At 36.6% G+C, this 13,492-nt stretch overlaps 1 protein-coding gene and 1 pseudogene across 1 annotated transcript; both read right to left on the bottom strand.

Moving 5' to 3' along the window:
- Window positions 1–207: 207 nt before the first annotated feature.
- Window positions 208–7,160, bottom strand: Rad51ap2 (RAD51 associated protein 2). The gene is made up of 3 exons (NM_001399054.1): window positions 4,085–7,160; window positions 3,451–3,525; window positions 208–573 (listed from the first exon to the last, which is right to left on the bottom strand). Exons 1-3 carry the CDS (start codon window positions 7,134–7,136, stop codon window positions 455–457), a joined length of 3,246 nt encoding a protein of 1,081 aa, NP_001385983.1. The 5' UTR covers window positions 7,137–7,160; the 3' UTR covers window positions 208–454.
- A 3,439-nt stretch (window positions 7,161–10,599) lies between these two features.
- On the bottom strand, window positions 10,600–11,191 carry Mrps10-ps1 (mitochondrial ribosomal protein S10, pseudogene 1; annotated as a pseudogene).
- Between the last annotated feature and the right edge of the window lie 2,301 nt (window positions 11,192–13,492).

Genomic DNA, 13,492 nt, shown 5'->3' with positions numbered 1-13,492 from the left:
GAAAGGAAGGAGAAAGGGAGGGAGGAAGGAATGAAGGCTCTATAAGGCAAGATCCTATATACCTGCCAAATGTAGAGAGTGCATTAGAACAGAGGTGCATTGCCCTTTTATAAGCCATAGATCCTTTCAGAAAGTAGACAAAGTTATATATTTTTCTCTACAAAGGGATTATATGCATATATCATGAAAACTTAGAAGCTGAAATGGTTTAAGTGATCATGAAAATACTTTAATGTGTATATTGATCATATGACATGAAATATCAGTGAAAAGTTTTCTTTTAAAGTCAATTAAATAATTTATACACAAAAGAACCTCTCTGTACTTTATTTTTTAAAAAAGCGCAAATTTTGCAAGCTAAAGGAAAACACTTATACAAAGCAAAATATAAAGCATTCCTAGATATGCTGAACTGTTATAGTCCAGAAGCTTCTTGTAAGTCCTTATAACTCATTCATTTCAGATAAGGATGAAGCTGTTTCAGCCTAGCTCTTCTTGACAAGCCAACCCTAATGGGACGGCTGCATGTTTTAAGAGGCTGTACTCTGGAAATCCCATGCGAGACATGACTGCCTGCAAAGAGGACAACATAATTTATAGACTGAGGCAAAAATTACCATCTGCTTAAAAGTCCTTATTTTAATCATGATATTGCCACATTTGCCAAGAATTTACATAGCAATCACTTTAAATGCATTATTGTACTTAATCTTACTATATCCAGTTCTAAAATATAAAAAGGCAAATACAAGAGAAAAAAACAAGAAGCTTTTCAAGGTATATAACATCTACAAAGGACCAGTATTCCAGTTAAGAAAACTGGTAAAAGAACAATAAAACCAAACACTAAGATTTAATTCAACTTGATACTGTGTTTTATGAATGTCATTTTTCAGTTTTAAGAGAAGCAACTCTGCCATGTTGTTAATAGTTATATTTGGTATCTAAAAGAGATTTTTATTTAATAAAATACAAGTATAATTATAGCTATGGATTACTCTGATCTTTAGTTTTATTTGACATCACATTACATCACTTTCTAAGAAATGCAATTGTTTCCAAAAGCTCTATTTCTCCCTAGAACCGTTAACTTAGACAGGTAGATATGTTGTATTACCATTAAGAGGAGGTTTTTTCCACATTAACTATATAGTGCATTTGTAAACCTTGTAAGTTGGGCTCTAGTGAATTAGTATGACTTTAATACATTATAGTAAAAACACTGTCACCGAGCCATTGTTAAATTTAACAAAACTAAACACCATGACTTCAAAGTTGAGCAAATTGCAAATATCTATGTAAACACTGATGAAATCAATTCCAAATTTAAACTGCATATAAATAATGTTCCTGAGAAAACAAGGTAACCCTCCAAAAAGCTATAAATGCATTTTAATACTTGACTTAACATTAAAATCATAAATTTAATGATAAGCAAAAGTTTCATTACTAGAGTTTTGGAAATCTTTTAAATGAAAGGGATATTCAACTCAAATTATTGGGTCATGCTGATGTTAGTACATTTGGTTATATATTAGACAGTTTTAGGAATTTTATATAAAATGAACTTCTTCATTAAAAGATTATTTCAGAATAGAGCAAAATTAATCATCTATTTGAGTTCCTTTTCAAACTATGCTTTACTCTTTTATATTTTAATACAACAGTGACTTGTGGTAATTTTACAATGGGTGAGAAATTATTACACTAATTTCCATCAATAATAGGTCTTTGTAAAATAATGACCTCTCTCATTAAGCTATGTGTTGAAACTATATTTCTTTGCAAAGTAAATCATAGTCCTTTTCTTATTGTTATATGCTTGATTAATTTATTCACAGTTTGAATAAGCAATCTGAGCATTCCAGAATGCTTTGTGAAATTGTTCTTAAAGTCAGTATTTAAAAATACGTCATGATTAGATGGGCATAGTAGTGCTCAATTTTAATCCCAGCACTGGGTAGGCAGAGGCAGGTGAATCTCTGAGTTCTAGGCCAGCCTGGTCTACAGAATGAGTTTCTGGGCATCCAGGGCTACTACAGGTTTGGCCAACAGGCTAATAACATCTGTGTCTGCTAGGAAATTGTTAAAAATGCAGAATCCTAGAGCTTGAGGACAGTGAAACAGAATCCTTTAACGAGATCTTCAGGAGACCCACAGCACATTAAAGTCAAAGCAACAGTGGCCTAAAGGACATATAACATACCAGGTGAACAGGCAGCTGCCACATAGCATGCAACAATGTAGATGTGTGTTCCTTCTCCTCCTGTTCTCCATCAAATAGGCTCCTAAAGCCAAGTGTTCCCTGTCTTTCTATCCAGCCTAACGTTTTAGACTCGTGGAATACCAGTCCCTCTAACATCACTTGTTTTCAGGGAAGAAGACACTGCTTGTATACTTTTAAGCTTCCAAAGCCATCAATTAACTATTGTGGTTAATTCATCGTAAGTTAAGACAAAGGGAAAGACAAAATGAGGCTGTAGGTTGTATTCTTCTATTGATGAGAAGTGTGTGTGTGTGTGTGTGTGTGTGTGTGTGTGTGTGAGAGAGAGAGAGAGAGAGAGAGAGAGAGAGAGAGAGAGAGAGAGAGAGAGAGAGAAATTATGGCTTACTAAAGATATTTGAGTGAATACATTTTCTTTCCAATGTGGCCATTTTAGATCCAAAATTGTTATGCAAATCTCTGACAATACTATAACTTCACCTTTTTTCCTAATTTTAATCCTATCCTTATCTATACACATTTGTACCAGTTAGAATAAATATTATATTTTTCTTTATTCTTATATCAAAAACTACTTAGGTAAGGATTTTTAGCAACTGTTTGACTTTGCTTTGGTTGTTTCCCTTAACAGCAATTACAAGAAAAAATAAGTATAATAGCCATGTTCAAAAATCATATTAACACCTAAATAATAATAAATAATTGCTAGAATAGTTGGGCCTTGGTTTCTGTACTCAAACCTGTACTAGAATCTCCTGTCAACACCTCCCTAGTGCAGAGATTAAGGGATGAGCCATCATAGCAAGGTCAATATTAGTAAATTGTTTTTATTTATAAAGTATCTACATGAGAAGATATATAAAGGTAAAGATGTATAGAACATAGTGGGAATGGCATTTCAAGAATGGGAATCTATTTGGGAGTCTCCTTTGTTACTTTGTCGATTAATAGTATATACACCACAAATCACACATTAATAGTACATCTTATCATTTAGATTATTGTCATACATAACTACAAATATTCAAACATACTTTGCAGAGGGCACCTTCAAGTATTATACTGATATTTAGCCAGTGTCTACATATTGGAATTAGTAACTTCTTGATATTTTTCAAAGTATGAAATTTTGTATTTGTTTTCTGCCAACTATAGTAGTTTGATCAAGCTCAAAAAATATGACAGCCATATTAAAACATACTCCAGAAAATAACAAAAGATCTTACCTCCCTTCAGTAAAGTTTCTTTTTTATATTCATCAGGAGAAAAAGTAGAGCTTTTAGGTAAAGGTTTCTTATAATCTGAAAATAAACATTAACATATTATAACTCACGACACTGCATTGACTAGCTGGTTAAAACTCTTTCTAGAGAAAGCGACTTTTGTCTATAAATGTTAACAACATTAACAAACTCTTTTTATAAATTCTGCTTTCAACTGACTCCTAAGATTTAGAAAAATTAAATAAGATTCCAGAGCTTTTATTAATTAATTTGTTTCCTTCATCTTCAGTTTATTGTCTAATATTTTAATAGATCTTTGTGGGAAATAGTATACATTAATGAACAGTCTTTTCTATTTTATCTGTTGTCAGAATTGTATATTTTCCCTACACAGGAGAAAAAAACAGTGACTTTTTATCATGAGTAAGAAATTATAAGCCAGGCAATGGTTATTCATGCCTTTCATCACAGCACTTAGGAACCAGAGGCAGATGGATCTCTGTGAGTTTGAAGCCAGTCTGGTCTACAGAATGAGTTCCAGGACAGCCAAGGCTATACAGAAGCCCTGTCTCAAAAAACAAAAACAAAAGCAAAAACAAAAACAAAACAAAAAAGAAATAAAATTTAAATGGCATACCTTCCTCAGGAGTAGAATGGAATAATTCTTCCTCTGATCCTGGACAAGACTCATTGGGAACTGCCTGTCCGCCATGAGTAGGTATTACTTTCCAATTAAATAAACTTTGGTGCCTTTTATGTTTGTTGAGGCCTGCTTTCACATCACAAGGCAATAAAGATGTATCTCTTGTGCTGGTTTCAACCATTTCCAGTTTGTTTCCTATCTCCATTCTTGCCTCCTTAACATCATTACTTTCTCCAAAGTAATTTTCTTCCCTATTGTGTGTTTCCATGGTACTTGGAATTTCATTTTCCTTACTAATTTCATGAAACATACGAAGTTCTTCAAGTACTAAATCAAACTTGCTCTTTATCTCAAACTCGTTTGCTATTGGCAGAGTTTCTGTTGATAAACATTTAGCAGTTAAGCCCTGAAAACATTCATTGTTCTCCCCACTTGAATCACTTTCAAACTGATGATTAGCATACAATGCAGACTCATTCTCTGGATGGAAATGCTTTGAATTAGTTAGCTCAATTTCTTGCAAAATACCTCCATCCTCTTTTGCGCTAGTCCCATTATTTTGATTAACAGATTTAGTTTCTTCCATATTTATGCTCTTACTCACTAGCGAAGCTGACTGCACTGAAGACATTCTGTCCATTGGGAGAAAACTACTCTCTTGCTTCTTTGTGTCAATAGCTTTATGAACTTGGCAACTACTTGAACTTTTTGTGACCTTCATTTCTTTCTTCAAAACAAAATCATATATTTTCCCTTCTATTTTACTTAACAAATCCTCCAAGTTGATCTTCAGAGTTATGGCCATTGCATTAATCTGGTCACTGTGTGATGTATTTTGGCTTAACAACATGCACAGTTGTCTAACATTAAAGACATCTTCAAATATGAACTTAAAAATTAAGTGAATGGCCTTATGCTTCCATTTTCTTTCAGTATCTAAATCTTGACTACACATACTACTTTCATAATATTTTTCATTAATATGTCCACAGTTATTCTGTATAAATAAAAGATCAGACTTCACATGTGAGTTGCTAATACCAAACATATAATAAGCCAAATCTCCCATATTTAGGAGTTGTTCAGCACAATTTGTATTCTCATAACTAGGTTGTTTTGTCAGAGAAAGTTCTTCTGTGCTATCAAAATTCATTAAAAGGGGAACATTTTCACATACTTTGTAAACTGGAAACTTTTTAGTTGTCATAGTAAGAGAATTGATGTTTTGTTTCTTAGCCCATTCAAGAACATGTTCCATTTTAAATAGCTTCCTTTTCTTAACTGTAGATTTTGTATTATGTTCTAATAGCCTTGAAGAAGTCAACATCTTTGTTAGATACACAATATGTCTTTCCTGTATTATATTTTTCAAATAATTCAAATTCACTATATATTTGAAAATACAACCCTCTTCTGATTCCCCGTCACCTGCATTTCTTATGAAAGAATCAAAGTTATCGAGCAAAGAAACTGTATTGGTTTTCAGAATCATATTTAAGAATTCTGAAATACTATTTTGTAAATATTTGCTCAAAACGCCACTCTTTTGAGTATCGATCTGCTTTTCACATGTTGACATTTCATGGCAGATTAAAGTACTATCTTCTTTATTTCCTGAAATGTACTTTTGTAGAGTATAGTATCTCAGCTGTAGCATATTGATATTTTCGCCTTTACCATTAAACCAAACAACCTTTATTAAATTGGGGGGAGAACCCAGAGTTCCTATCATTACATTCCTGACTTTCACACTGTGATAATCTGCCTTGTGTAAAAGGTCTCCGCATAACGCCAAATTCAAATGTTCTCCGTGTTTATTCATATTCTCATAAATAATCCTAAATTTTTTCATTCTCCAATTTTGCTGTTTTCTTTTCAAAATAGATTTGTTATAGTTTGGGCTTTGAGATTCTTTTTGTCTGGTAGGTATGTAATAGTCTTGATTCCTTTCTGCTCCCTCCAAATTTGCATTTTCTAGTGTGAGAGTGATGTTCTTTTTAGAGTCTCTTACATCACACTCGATACTACCATGCCGATAGTAGTTTAAATTGATCAAGTCTATTTTCCCTTCAATTGTGAGTGACTGGTGGTTACTTTCAGAATAGTCAGAAAAATCATTTTCCACATGTACGTATTTTTTATCCTGTAACTTTTGTTTCTTAGCATCAGGTCTATTTTGGGACAAGAAAATGTTTGTGAAATCCCTAACATATGCCACAATTTTGTCATTCTTTTTCTTTGCTACTTCCTTTAAATAGACAAAGGACATGTTGCTATTTAAATCCCTTGGAAACTCAGGGAAATTTTTTGTGATGCTATCTCTAAAATAGCTGGGTTTGGCACTTTCCAAGCAGGCCTGGTTTTGAATTTTTGGTATTTTTAGTGTAGATGATGAAACGTTTTCTCTTTTCTCTGAGGTTATAACACTGTCAACTTTACATCTGTCCTTAATTTCATGTAATGCTGACTTAGTTTCCTCAGAAAACGTTACATCCAGAAATGGGTTTCTTGGCTGTCTCGCCACAGAATTCTTTTCTTTCAGAATAGTTTCCTTCTCAGGAAGTTCTTCAGACTCCTGTTTAACTCCTTGGACATGGGGCATGAGGGTATTGGGTGGAGCATGACTCACTTCTGCTTGGTCACCAAGGTACACACCCTCCCCGTCCTTCAGTCCTGCTTCACAAGACCTTCCTGGAGCCCTCGAACAAACTGCTCTTCCTGAGATTCCAGACTGCCAACAGTTCTGTGTCTGGAATGTTGTGTCTCCACATCCCGGGTCACACCGCTGCCTCCCACCGCCTGAGCTCCCGGGGCTCTTTGGAATGAGGAACGCTGTGAAGGGTCTGGGCGACCACTCCCAGACTTTTTCTACCTCAGACAAGCGAGGCACCACAAGCAGTGGCCATCCCGCCTCACAGACGCCGTCAGGCTCCTTCAGACGACGCCGCTTGCTGCTGGGTGACGCCGCAGCGGGGTCCTGAGGAGGCGGTTCTGAGGAGAGCGGCCAGGCAGGCCCTGAAGGCCACGCGGGGCGGGAGAGAGACATGGGCGCCCACCAGAAATATCTGTCAGAGATTCCCGCCTCGCTCCGGCCTTTTAAAGGGCGCGAGCCGGCGACGCCCCGCCCCCCGCATCGGCCCTTGTCACACCTCCACCACGCCCCTCGAGGCCAGACTTAGGCAATCGGTCCAGGCCTCGCCCCACCCTGGTCACGCCCCGACACGCCTCCTCGTAGCTCCGCCTCCACCTGTCTGTCTAAGCCCCAAGCGCTCCTGACCGTTACACCAACTTTTAGCGCCGTTTTGAAGACAAGAACATTAGCTGTAGTACGCGTTTCAGGCCTTGTAGAACTGAGGGGGAAATTTGGAATCTGTGTTTTGAGTTTTGTAGGGGCAGTCTTATTTGTTTAAAGTTCGAAAATCGGTGCTTTCCTCTTGAAGCTGTTTTTCCTCGGGGCTTTTTTGTTTATTTGTTTGTTTCAGGTGGATTGTCCCATAAAATCCAGTGGCTCTGTCAGCGCCAGAGCAAATCTTTCTGTATCCGGGCATAAAAAAAATAAATGAAACATCCCATTTATAGTTAAAGTCAGTTTTCCCTCTTCATTAAATTAAAAATGTGAAGAAGGGGCTGGTATTTAACCATATTTAGGGGAAAGTGGTCAGAACTTACTACCTAGAAAATTATTTTTTCTTCAGTTAAGACTAGGACTATATTTTTCACAGATGTTGTAGAATTTACTTCCCAAATATTATGGATAAGTTTACTTAGAAATAAAAGTTACATGTTTGAACTTTAATGTAAATACAATAATCCTGTAGTGGCTCATATTAATGCTATTTCATTTTTCCCTCTGCATTAAGAAAGTTGTCTTACCAACCAGAGCTTCCAGGGACTAAGCCACTACCCAAAGACTATACATGGACTGACCCTGGACTCAAACCTCATAGGTAGCAATGAATAGCCTAGTAAGATCACCAGTGGAAGGGGAAGCCCTTGGTCCTGCTAAGACTGAACCCCCCAGTGAACGTGATTGTTGGGGGGAGGGCGGTAATGGAGGGAGGATGGGGAGGGGAAAAATGACATAAATAATTTGGCATAGTACTGAACTATAAAAATAATTTCTTAATTAAAAAAAAGAATGTGATGCATGCTGACAAATTTTTGATATATTTGTGCTGCCTTAGGAATTCTGCTTCTGAGGCTGAGCAGTGTGGGGCTGAGTAAATGCCAATTTACCATCATCTCTACCTTCATCTGGTTTTGTCATCCAACAAAAGAAATGAATATGAAATTAGAGCAATAAGAAGCAAACAAAAGTTGGATTTGAAGACCTCAACTGCTCACTCTTTGCCCGTTGGTCAGATACACTAGAAATAAATGCATGGTGTATGCACCATGGGTCTTTATTATTTTTATCAAAATCTGCCTTTCAGAAATAGATAATTTGAGAAAAAGAAGGTTTGTTTTTTTTCTCAATACACCTTTAATGGTTTTTAAATGGTTTCCTATCTGGTCAAGTTGGATTTTCAAAATTTTCATTTTTAATTTTTAATAAAATGTTACAACTTGATCTTTTTCCAAAAAAAAAGAAATGAACTGAACTGCAAGTATTTTTAATAAACACAATGAATAATATAAAAGAAATTATTGTTAATAAAAGGAAGATTGTAGGAGACATATTTTAAGTTCAAACTTTTCTTCAAGTCTTTTGCATTGCTGTGACTAGTGGTAATGGCAATACTCCTTCCTGCTTTACAACCTTTTGATTATGTTTTCTCCTTAATTTGAATTGATATGTGAAGCACAAAATTGCACATATTAATAGAACAGCATATATGATGTATGCAGGCCTACATGTTATATAATTTTAAATCAAGTTAGACATGTTTACATTCTAAACCATTTATAAATTTTCTAGTGAAAAGGTTTAAACATCTCTTCCAATCTAGTTTTTTGTCTGATTATGTACATGAGCAAAATGCAATGAGAATTCATATCAATTGTCAATCTAGCAATAAATTTATCTTGTAAGTATGATTAACACATATTTAAACTCATTGTTTTACAAAATAAGTAGTTTTATAAAATCTGTGCTGAAAACAATAGTAAAAATATAATTTCTGGAGATGTACTAATTCCAAAAAAAAAAACAAAAAAAAAAAAAGAAAGAAAGTTGTCTTTATGATTTCTGGCCAGTGCCAATTTTTGTAAATCCTGTAATCATAAAGAAGAAAAGGATCTTTTAAATGTCTATTATTATATACATGTTTATTAAAAACATGTAATTTTTGTAAAGTGAGCATAAAGCCCAGTCCTCTTGTTGGTTGTTTCTATGTATGCTGTATTTTCCTTTAAACTACAAAAACATACTCTCTTCTAAGCCCTCTTTAACAACTATGAATTTTAAGGACTAGAAGTCAAAATATAAATGTGATAAAACTTAATTCAATAAAATATCCAGAACTACATCCAAGGCATTATTAGGTATACATAAATGTTTAATGCTTTCTTCCCACCTGTCTCCATAGATGTGGATATACAAATGTGTGCATATATATGTATACATATATAATGAGCACATATATAAATATATATCCTGCAGCAATATACAGCAATTGAGACCAAAATAAATTCATTTTCTTCCATTCACATATTTAAAATCACACTAGTGACCACTCCTATTTATAAATAATGCCTATTGTAGTCACTTACTATTTATATTTTTCCCTTTCCATTTCAAATGCTACCTCAAAAGGAAACGGGATGTAAGAAATACAGAAGGTTGTATGTTCAACTCATAGGCTTGTTTGAAAGCTCATCTCAAATGTCACACCTCTGTATCCTTTTACCTCCCTGTCCTTTGAAAGTACTTGTCTCTTTTAATAACAGTAAACTGAGATTCCAGGGCAGCACCTGTCTACTTCCTTTCAGCCTGTGTCTTATTGCGGTTCAGATCTGAACTGAACAAGTGAAATACTGATTGAGTTCATGAGATAAGCTCCACTAAGGAGCTTTGCACTGGCGCCTGTCAGAACCGTTCAGAGTTCGTTCTGTATGTTGGGATGCCAGTGCTGAATGCCAATGTCCTCAGCATGGCTTACCTCATCTACAATGAAGACTTACGTCATCCTCTTCTACTCCATGTTTTCTGTGTGTTTGTTTTTTAACCACTTGCCTCAGAATGTTTGATTGATACTGTTATATTCCATGCATATTCTCAATGTTCTACTCTTAATCCACCTGGCCGATCCCTACCAGTATTAGGTTTCCTGGAACTTTCTTTTTCTTTTTGTTTAAATCTGGTTCTTTTGTTTCGGGTTATACAGAAGTTTGCTAATGTTTGTTCAAATCAGAACACAAGCATAATCTGGTATACAGAACAGACTGATACAGTGGTTGTTCCCTGAAACCCAGCTTGGCCGCCCTGGGGTGAGAACCCAACAGAGCAAGGGCAGGGGGCCCTGACTCTCCTTACCTGGAGTACTCTCCATGTAACATACGAGGCCTGCTCAGTTCAGATCCTGGCACAGTCGCTCTCCCTGAGCCTTGCTTTCTTCTTTCTCCTCGGAAACTGTTTCCCACATTGGCTCCTTGCTGTCTTCTGGCAACTGCTGTATCTATGACTTTATTACTTCCGTGGCCACCCCTTCAGGTAAGTTTCGCTGGATATATTCCAGGTAGATATTGGCTGTGCATCCAGTCAAATGTTTTAACTCCAGACATCTGTAGAGCATCCTCATCTCATATTGGACTCTGTGCTTCTTGAAGATGTGTACTGACTTGAGGAGAGTGAAGCACTCATTTTCCTTGGTGGCTCGTCTACTTTAATAGAAATGCCAAGTTCTTTAGCAGCAAGCACGGCAAAATACTCAGAACTGTCTAATACAGCCTTGTCATGGACTTTCACTAAAACGGACATGGCTCATCGGAAGTGGTTATCATAGGTCTGGTCAGATCCTTTGGGACATCCATGTACAGGTTTGACAATGGTACCCCCTTCATACTGGCACTGAGCAGGAGGTTACCAGTTCTGATTATACTACTCTTAGACCCATTTACAGATGAATTCACCAATTCCTGCAGCGGGTGCCGGCACATAGCCACACAAACACACACACACACACACACACACACACACACACACACACACACACACACGCAACATGAGCCACCATCTTGGTCTGCTGTAACTTTTGAGATGCAGGAAAGCATCTCTACTTCATCCCAGCTGTATTGACTCCCTGGGCAGATGACCTGCAGACTCAGCACTCTTTTAACAGTGGGGAAAAAGGCAATAGATGGGAAACAGAATAAAGTATGATACATTCAGGAGTCATTCAGCAGAGCAATAGTCGTACATCACTTCTCAATTAAAGCGAAACAATGTATCCGTAAATGGTTTAAACCAAAAGCAGTCTCTTCCTCTTCCAGTTTTAGTGCCTACTTTATTGGTCAACCTCTCTCTTAAACTAGAAACTGTTAGTGTTACTCTCTTCTGCCTACTTACTCAAATTTCCCAGCACCCAACACCTTGACTCTACACAAATGTGACCCTGATATTAAGCCCCATGATTTATTCCTAGTATTTCATCTTTATTTCAATCCCACACCATTTTTTCATAATCCCCTATAATGAGCTCCTTTGTGTTTTATTAGACTCTCCTCAATTTCGTAATACTACTGCAGCATTTTCCTAATAAAATATGAATTGTCTTATTTCTTTGCTTTAGCATTTCATTGAACACTTGGATACTTTAAAATAATACACAAATTCTACTTTATCATATTTCAAGTTTATCCATTGTTTAGCTCTGTCCTACTTAAAGGGTTTGGTTATCATTGTTATTTTGTTTTGTTTTTCATCAACTTGACACAAACCTGAACATATCTGCTAAGAGGGAGCCCCAATTGAGGAACTGCCTCCATGAAATTCTACTGGTCTTTAGGAGTCCAAGTTCTTTATGATTAATGATGGGGATGAGTTGTGTTAGAAAACAGAGAAAGCCAGAAGGAGCAAGCCAGTGCAGCCTGTGCTTCAGTTCCTACCTCTAGATTCCAGCCCTGGCTTCCCTTGATAATGGCCTATATAAAGTATAAACCTTTTCTTCCCCAGGTTGCTTTTGGTTCTACCACAGCAATAAAAAAACACAAACTCTGTGATGGTCAAATAAAAATGGCCTCATAGGCCCATATATTTAAACCCTTAGTCATCATGATACTACTTGAGAGGGATTAGGAAGTGGCCTTGTTGGAGTAGGGGTGACCTTGTTGGAGAGAATGTACACCAATACAGCTGGCCTTTGGGGTTTCAGAAGCCCAAGTCAGGCCCTGGTTCTCTCTTCCTGCCACCTGAAGATCTGGATATAGAACTCTCAGCTACTTCTCCAGCACCATCTGTGCCTCCATACTACCATTTAGTCCATGATGACAATGGACTAAACCTCTGAAAATATAAGCAAGCTTCAACTAAGTATCTTACAAGAGCTGCAAAGGTCATAGTTTCTCTTCACAGCAATATAACATTGACTAAGACAAACTCCACTACCTTTCATTTCTTCTTATATATTATTAGAGGTCTCTAAAGGAATAGAACTTATAGAAAATACGTATTTAAAGGGGTCTAGTAGATTTGCCTACTTGTGTTCTGGGTCATCCAACAGTGGCTGACTCACACAAGAGAGGCCCAGAGTTGCTCGGTTACCAAGGGTGGATGTTTTAGCAATTACAATCTGATGCCGAAGGGTTGGAAATTCAGGAAGAACTGGTAGGCTTCATGTAGGAAGCTGAAGAAGCTTGTTCTAATATTGTCAGAAGAATGCAGCAGGAGCAGCATCAGGATAGAAGAACTTGCCTTCAAGCATAAAGGGAGTCAGAAAATAAGCAAAGGTTTCATTCTTGCATGTACTACTGACACTTAGGTTGGGTCTGCTCACATCGAAAATCCCATCAAGAAGTGCCATTAGCCAACCTTTAAGTTGATTCCAAATCTACTCACTTTAACAGCCAAGAGTTGCCTTGACACATTATTTGTCTTCCTGAAGGACTACATGTCTTGTCACTCCTTGAATATGTAAAGTGGAGATTCAACTTTGGACAGAACATGAATTTTTGGACTAAAGTGGTAGATTTCACTTACTTTTCCACAATGATTCCAAAACACAACTGCTTTGCATCTTTTAGATCCACAGTTCTATCTTTGCCCATCTTTTCCACCTCTAAATCTTACCTAATTTATGTACCATGAATGCTTAGCTCAAAAGGTAGAAGTAAACTTTCCCAGATCCCAAACTATTAGAGAATCAATTGAGAGTGTCCAGCTATTTACAACATCTGCCTGATAGTTTAATGAATGTCAGCATTTCCTCCATTGTTGGTGGGATTGCAGACTGGTACAACCATTCT

This window comes from Rattus norvegicus, chromosome 6 (assembly GCF_036323735.1).
Source record: "Rattus norvegicus strain BN/NHsdMcwi chromosome 6, GRCr8, whole genome shotgun sequence".
Classification (NCBI taxonomy): Eukaryota; Metazoa; Chordata; class Mammalia; order Rodentia; family Muridae; genus Rattus; species Rattus norvegicus.
The sequence above is the reverse complement of the archived record's forward strand: the minus strand, read 5'-3'. Positions and strand labels throughout refer to the sequence as shown.

Coding starts and splice junctions, on each gene's coding strand:
- Rad51ap2 (NM_001399054.1), bottom strand. CDS start 7,136: ATGTCTCTCTCCCGCCCCGCGTGGCCTTCAGGGCCTGCCTGGCCGCTC. Junction 3,526..4,084: donor CCATTCTACTCCTGAGGAAG/GTATGCCATTTA, acceptor GTTTATTTTCAG/ATTATAAGAAACCTTTACCT. Junction 574..3,450: donor AGAAACTTTACTGAAGGGAG/GTAAGATCTTTT, acceptor TCCTCTTTGCAG/GCAGTCATGTCTCGCATGGG.